General features: G+C 33.6%; 1 protein-coding gene across 1 annotated transcript in view; it reads right to left on the reverse strand.

Annotated features, from left to right (window-relative positions):
* Positions 1 to 2945, reverse strand: part of LOC107743169 (rap guanine nucleotide exchange factor 5-like) — a 13817-nt gene extending 10872 nt beyond the window's left edge. The window contains exons 1-2 of the mRNA XM_016556299.1: positions 2886 to 2945; positions 541 to 571 (exon numbers count right to left, since the gene is read on the reverse strand). Coding sequence (XP_016411785.1) covers positions 541 to 571; positions 2886 to 2899 — 45 coding nt within the window. The 5' untranslated portion in view covers positions 2900 to 2945. The remainder of the gene's footprint in view (positions 1 to 540; positions 572 to 2885) is intronic.
* Between the last annotated feature and the right edge of the window lie 5662 nt (positions 2946 to 8607).

Below are 8607 nucleotides of genomic sequence, written 5' to 3' on the forward strand. Positions count from 1 at the left end.
TATATATATATATATAAAAATCACAGTTTCCTCTGTAGTAAGTTTCTTGCATTAAACGGTCATAATTTAATTTTATATGATCAATTCTCACCCTCTCTCTGACCCTCAGAATTGAACTCTTGTTTTCTGCTGTACCTTTAAGACCTCTACATGTAAATGACTTTTGTCATTAGGGTGAGTTGATGAATATTAAAGGCATTGAGTGCATTTACATGCACACTGCACAATCTTAAAATAATTATGCTTAAGCCAACAACATGTAAATTTTCGGAGAAAAGTCTGTGAACGCAGTTATCTTGCGCTGTTAGGTTTTTCTAATGAGCTGATTTTTGATAGCTATCAGTGTTTCTCACTGATATATACTGTAAATGAGGGCTGACATATGTTAGCAAAGCCACGGTTTGATTGTCAATATAGTGATTTCTGAACAAGTATTTGTGATATAGCCTCTTTAAAACACAAGGAGTTCAATCAAAGTACACTGAGGTGGTTTCATTGACATTCTGTGCAGGCAATACAACGGCTGGTCTTAACTCTTACCTTCCTCTGCGGAGAGTTTTCATCTACCGTGCTGAGAGATGAGAGGGGTAGGAAGATGAGGGAGACAGAAAGAAATAGAGAAGAATGAGCCAAAGGGATCGCTTGAAATATAAATGTGCCATTATATCAATACTGCAAGATGGCATCTCCCACCCGCTGCGAGGAACGCTCGTAAAAAGCCTTTTCTCATTCAGATCAGGCCTGAATCATCAGCGCTAACATTAAAGTCTGACACGACGTGATTTACTGATTGCCTCATCTGAATGAAAGCGTGCAACGTCCTCATCCATGCACACCTCATTCTGATTAAACAGCCTGATAAAAACGGGCAATCGGAGGAAGCTTTATAGTCTCCATATTCCCCATCTGATGCCTCTCTAATTAATCATTGGCCTTTCATGAAGCACCAGCAGGCGTGTGATGTATAGCCGGGAGGTCAAAGCCAGGACTTCTGCTTACTAAACAGAAATATTGGATAAGAGCTCATATGCGAAGCAGAATTAATTCATTCTGCTGGGTCCTGATCTGAATATTACAAAGCCACTTTCCTAATTCTGTGTTAATAAAGTTCAAGGCTTATGCACTAAAGAAGCCAGACCCTGACCTTACTGTAGTTACTGCATAAACACAGCTGTCCAGGCTTAAGAAAGCAAGGCAAGGTGAGACATGTTTTTTTTTTTCAGACAATTTTTAGTACTTTTATATTTTTGTAGTTCCTTAAATAGAAAAAAAAACATAAGATATGTTTTTGTAACTGGTTAGAGTATAATAATTAAAATAACTAATTATTACTAGTAACTAGTAATTAATTACTTTTTTAGAGTAACTAACTCAACACTATATACTGTATATATATATATATATATATATACACACACACATACAGTGTTGAGTTAGTTACTCTAAAAAAATAATTAAATACTAGTACATCTCCAACAGTGTAATTAGATTACTGTACTAATTACTCTCTTTAATAAGTATTGCATTACTTATTACTAATTACTTTCTAAATACCATATCAACCTTGACCATTTGAGCAATACAAGGACAGACACGAAACTGCTCTTTTAATTCTTTCAAATTAATAGCATAAAGCTGCATAAATTATTCTTGAATTGACCAAAGTATTTAAAGGGAGAAGGTTACATTAAAAAAACATACATTTTAACATTAGATGTTAGATTTTGATGTTAAATCTACTATAGTTTTATATATAATTGCTCTACAGTCTATACAGTATTTAATGCAAGTACAGTAGAATTAACTGTAATTACATGACAGTAAAATTAAGAGTATTTCCTTATTTTACTTTTTCAAGAGAAAAGTAATTACAGTAATTAAAGGAATATCTTCTTTTATGTTCAACATAAGAAAGAAAAACACACACACACAAACACACACACACACCTCTATATTAGTATTACAACACAACTAATAACTAAACCTGGTACTAATCAGCAATGATTTACTGTAAAATCAAATTTAATAATAATAATAGAATTTAAAATGTATACTATAATATTACAATAAGCTGACAGCCAGTGATTGGCATACTTTTTATTGTAAAAGTGCAGCTCTAAAATAAGCAAATATAAAATATTTAAAAATGATTACAATAATTTTATAATATAATAATTTTAGAAGTATGGTAGCCGCATTCAATTTAAAAAAAGGGGCAAAGGCGGTACTTAGTGCTAAATTTTGTCATTATTGCTGTCAAAGATTGTGTGTCTTTGCCTTCTGATGTAAAATAGTGTGCATTTTGTAGATCCTTGGATGAATCGGCTAGTTGCAGTCAATTTATTATGAGAGAAATTCAAAAGAAGCCCAAGTCTTTTAAATCCTTTTCAACAAATGAAAGCTCGGTTATCACCCACAGCAGAATCTCTGTCATCCGGGACTGACTGATGAGGGTTTCAACTGTCAACAGACTGTGGGACGAGAATCACACACAGCAGAGCTTCTGTGTAACATCATTTCACTCCGCTATCATCTCTCTGTTACTCTATTTCTCATCATGTCTCCCAGGGAACACACAAAGGGAGGAAGTCGAGGAAAACCATGTCAAGTTGGGCTGGAAAAATGGCTGCATGGATAAAATCTTCTCCGGCTTGATTTATTCAAAATGTAGATGAGAGTTTATAGAGCATCGCTCTTGTCTTTTGCTGGCTCTCATTTTGTTTTTAGGAGGGTGAATAAAGGACGTGATTGTGCGAATATAATGCATCTTAAAATATCTACCATAACAACGAGCTTCCCAGAAATCAGTTATGAACATGAAATGGATCGTTTAAGCCTAATCAAACTCAGTGTGTAACATCAGCTGTGGTGATGAGGTGACTCACTGTCTCCTTTGCATCCGTAGAAGTTTCTGAAGTTCTTTCAGATCCTTCTCCAGCGAGGGAAACTCAAAATATAAGAATATAAATGTATATACACATGTAAATATTTTCTAAATATACTGTATGTGTGTGTATTTATATATACACAATAAATATACACAGTACACATTCATATATTATGTAAACAAAAACTTTTATTTTGGATGCGATTAATCGCGAGACACACCACATTCTCCCGTCAATAAGTCTTCAGTTTAGTTGATGTACTCATCATAATATCTGTACAGAGTCTGCAAATGTGAAATGAACACAAGATTGACATTTCAGGTTGTAAATGGGAAATGTAAACCGGACCGGTGTGCACCATTTCACCGAGATACATGTTCACAATCACATGCAGCTTATGAAAATGAAAATGTCTGATGGCATTTAAAAATCCTCTGAAGCCAGCAATAATCTCACGATATTGTCCTCATTATGTGGCATTAAGGAATCAAGAGCAGTAGGGTTGGTGGCATTTTTGTATTTCCAAAAATAACTCCCTCCCTTCTCTCCATCCGTACCTTGAGGAATAGTTTGGCGTGCTCGTCGTCCCGCGGCAGGTCTGCGCACAGCGAGCTCCACTGGGACAGCAGGTGCAGCACTTTTCGTTTCCTAAGCAGAGTGTCTCTCCCCTGCTCTTTCACCCTGCCTTTCTTTGAACAATAGGTGGACCAGGAGCAGTTAAGGCATCAAATCTATTCCAGCACACTAGACCGCTCAGATACACAGTTCAGAGGAAGGAGGAAACGCCTGCGGCTGAATTCTCTGTATTAAATTAACAGGGGTTCAGTAACAGTGAATTAATTGCATGCCCTCGGCTAAACGGCGTGGAATTTGTTAAGTGGTTTAACACCAGATAGGTCGCGTTGTTAAGATCGTGTAAAAGAACATGTATAACATAGTTCTGCATGGTCACAGTACAGTTCCACGAATTGCTTATTGTTTCATGGGGGTCTCAGATCATCTCACATTACTTTATAGAGAATCCATGACAGAGGACACGCAATATATAATACACAATATATAATAATTTACAATACATGATGACTAGATACACTACACGTCACTGTACACTTAAGGTCTTATGCTTAAAGTCTTGAATTTATTTTTGTAGATGAAGATTACCTGTGCCTACATTTATACTTCCAAACAAAAAATTGTGTGTGTGTGTTTCTAAATATACTGTATGTGTGTGTATTTATATATACACAATAAATATACACAGTACACATACATATATTATGTAAACAAAAACTTTTATTGCAAAAACTGCTGAAAAGTCAGCTTTGCATAACAGAAATAAACCATTTTTAAATATATAAAAAATTACAAAATTGTATTAATATTTTGCAATATTACAGTTTTTACTGTATTTTTGATCAAATCAATGCAATCTTGGTTAGCATAAGAGACTACTTTTAAAAAAATATTACTAAATATTTAAATTGTTTTTTATATTGTATTGTAAACACAGTTCACCTTTACAAATGTAAGCAGGCAGCTATTATATTAAACAACATCAGCAATGAAGCATATGATGAGAAGGATATTGACCGAGTAGTGCTTGGCACAGGTCACTGGTGGACATGAACACAGGGTACGTCAGCAGGAAGTCATCCAATAGATTCTCTGAAAATGAACAGAACATGTAATACGCATTAGACATTTTAGTAAGAAAACAACACAAAATCATTAAAAAAAAAACTCAATGAAGAACATTTTTAGGATTTTAAAGGAATAGGTCACCCTTGTCATTTCAGTTTTATTTGTTCTTGTGAAACACAAAGGAGATGTTTTGAAGAATGTTCATGCTGCTCTTTTTCAAATAGAGAGAAATGAAACTTGAAAAAGGCTGGGGAAAAAACCCCAAAACAAAACATAAAAGCATCATATGATCATTTCATATGACTGAAGTGCTATAGTCCAAGTCTTCAAGTCATCCAATATCTTTGTGTGTGAAAAAAACGAAATATAATTCACTGAAGAAAATTTGTTGAAAATCTGTAGTCACCATTCACTTTCACTGTACTGAATTGAGCAGCTTGAACATTCTGTCAAAAATCTGTTCTATGGAAGCAAAAAAGGTCATGCGCTTTGCGAAAGACATGAAGATGAGTAATTTAATTTTGGGCCAAGCTATTCCTTAAAACCTGATGTTTTAACAAAGTAAAACACTGCAGCTACATTGAGACGGTAAACGTTAAGACTCTGGTGCGTGTAGAGTCATAAAAAATTCAGCACAGCTGAATCAAACCCAACAGACAGTTTACATGTGCTCTTGTTTGTTTTCCTCTGTTCTCTCTCTTTCCTCCTGACCTCCTTTCTCCTACATTATCACACTTTGCTATTGCACCACTTTAATTAGAGTTGTGTTTGCCTGGAAGCGTTCAGCGCCGCTGTTCATACATCATCTCGCTGTGAAAGTATGACTGAAGGAACGAGCGCTCGGTGCGTGGTGACCTTGAGCAAGACTGCTAATGTTTTTAATCCCACTGCGCAGCGATGGCGGCAATCCTTATCTGCCTCGCAGAACGACAGAACATTTCCTCTGTGTAAAGTAATGGGCCACATTTAACCATATGCTGTGTAACCTTTGTTAAAGAGATTCATTTCATTCTGGAAAAGACAAACAACCCTTTATCATTCACCTTAGTATACCCCCATATGATATGCAGGAATTCTTTTTGTTTCCATTATTTCACCAACAGGCAATAATTCTTGATAGAACAACAATTCATATAGTATTATAGAGCCCCAGTAGAATATTTCATGAATGAATAGGATCCAAACAGATCTGATCAGCACTCTATTCAAACAAAACATTTCACACACAAACAAAACAATAAAATAAAAATAAAAGTTTGTTAGGCTTAATTATATGTTGCATATTGCATATAATTATAATAATGCTTGTTGTACAGTATATATACTATACATAAATGTATATATATATTTAAAACAATTTTGGCAAGTAATATTTTTGTGGAAACCGTGATATACTCTCATAAGATAAAGATAAATAAATTAATATTTTTATTCAGCAGGTACACATTACATACAAAAGTGACAGTAAAAACATTTATAACGTTACAAAAGATTTAGCTTTCAAATAAATGCTGTTCTTTTGAATTTTCTATTCATAAAAGAATTCTGAAAAAAAAAAAAAGTATAACGTTTGCACAAAAATATCAAGCAACACAACAAAATGATTTATTTAATTAATTTAATAAAAAAATTATGTAATGGATGCTGACAATTCAGCTTTGCCATCAGGAATAAATTACATTTTCAAACATATTTAAATTAAAATACCTTTCATTTATTTTAAACTGTAATAATATTTCACAATATTACCGTTTAATCAAATAAATGCAGACTTGGTTAGCAAAGACTTTTCAATTTTTTTCTTCTTTCAATTGTTTTTTGTGTTACTGTTTTTTATTATAATAATACATAACTTAGTTTGCAAATGACACTTGATATATTGATATTTTTACATTTACATTTACAAGTGTTCAAATACTTTTTGGGGCCACTCTATGTTTGTGCATATCCAGCAAGACATTATTGAAAGTGTACTTAAGAATTATGTTTGTACAACATGCACACTGCTCCACACAGCTCAAGAAAGAAGAGAACTTTTGTTTCCACGACTTTGACACCTGTCACAAACATATTACAGAGGCACTTGGACTCAACTGTCTTGCTATTGGGTAAAAAAGCTGCAGGTTCATGGCTTGCATCTTGTGGTTACTGAGCCCTTACCAGTTCGACACACCATCCCCACTATATCCTACAGCTAATAATACAGAGACAAAATCCAGAGAAAGTGAACAAGAAGAGAAAGGGAGAGTAGAACATTAAATGGCCCTTTATACGCCTGCCCTCTCTGCTGATCCCACTGAAACAGACTATTACTCTCATAATGACACTATTACTCTGATAAGGCCGTAATGACTGATGTGCATTCACTGCTCATTCCGCTTTCATTTGCTCTGCAGGAATCTAAATTTCACCATTCGCTCTCACAGACATCAATCGATATTCTCATCTGATCTGCGGATCAACAGAATCTCTACATCGAAGCCTCTGAATCATAATCTGTTTTGGGCTTGTGAGAAATTTAGACGCTTTAAACGGACATTCCGAACACCTTTTAACAAATGTAACAACACTGAGCAAAACCTGATGTTGTGCTTCACTTGTTTATTTTTCAATTCAACTTTTTACTCCAATTATGTAATTTGTAATAAACAAAAACCAAATACTGTGAAAAAAAAAAAATCACAAGTGGCATATCTGTACATTCTGAGTTTCTATATTCAAACCTTTATCAGTGATGCACAAAAAAAAAAAAAAAGATTTTCAAAGTGACTTTGGCACTTTAAATTGAAGTTAATAATCATTATCGGAGAAAATGTCTCATAATTAGACTCAGAGGAAACATTACATTTACTGAACACATGCCCCAATGCAAAAATACAATAAAACAATTCACCCTCTTGGCTAGAGGATCAATAAACATTATCACCAAAATCAAATATGAACTGGTAATGAAATAGATCAGATTTGTCCCTCAAACCATTATTATGAATTATTTATAAGCCTTCAAAAGACTCTCATGTTTAAAAACATTCTTTTAAGCATGAATCTGACAAATATGAATGAGCTTTTATGAATATTAGGATTAAAAAAAAGAAAATTTTGCCAGTGGGGTAAGAAAAGTAAACTTTATACTTGAAAGGCAAAATTGCACAAGATATTCAGTCGTTCAAAAGTTTGTAGTCGATACAATTTTTTAAATGTTTTTGAAATAAGTGTCTTATTCTCACCACAACTTCATTTATTTGATCAAAATACAGTAAAAACTGTGAAATATTATAACAATTTAAATTAAGTCATATATTAAAAAAAAAATGTAATTAATTTTTTATGATGGCAAAGCTCAATTTTCATTAGCCATTCGGTGTCACATGATCCTTCAGAAATCATTCTAATATGTTGATTCGCTGCTCAAATAACATTTCTTAATATAAATATTTTTAGGATTCTTTGAATAGAAAGTTCAAAAGAACAGCATTTATTTGAAATCTTATTTGAAAATTTATTTTGAATCTTTTTTCTGTTCAGTCAGTTTGAAAGCAGCTGGCTAAAACCTTTTAATATATATACATACATATATATATATATATATATACAGTGGGTACGGAAAGTATTCAGACCCCCTTAAATTTTTCACTCTTTGTTATATTGCAGCCATTTTGTAGAACCGTCTCAAGGATGATCAGAAGAAATGGGCAGCACCTGATTTAAATATATGAGTGTCACAGCAATGGGTCTGAATACTTAGGACCATGTGATATTTCCGTTTTTCTTTTTTAATAAATCTGCAAAGATGTCAACAATTCTGTGTTTTTCTGTCAATATGGGGTGCTGTGTGTACATTAATGAGGAAAAAAAATTAACTTAAATGATTTTAGCACATGGCTGCAATATAACAAAGAGTGAAAAATTTAAGGGGGTCTGAATACTTTCCGTACCCACTGTATATACATACATATATATACATACATATATATATATATATATTCATATTCTGTTACCCTTAATGGAAGAATTTTGAAACAACCAGGACTCTTCCTAGAGCTGGCCTCCTGGCCAAACTGAGCAATTGATGGAGAAG

The sequence above is a fragment of the Sinocyclocheilus rhinocerous genome, unplaced genomic scaffold (genome assembly GCF_001515625.1).
Source record: "Sinocyclocheilus rhinocerous isolate Xijiao unplaced genomic scaffold, SAMN03320098_v1.1 scaffold946, whole genome shotgun sequence".
NCBI lineage: Eukaryota > Metazoa > Chordata > Actinopteri > Cypriniformes > Cyprinidae > Sinocyclocheilus > Sinocyclocheilus rhinocerous.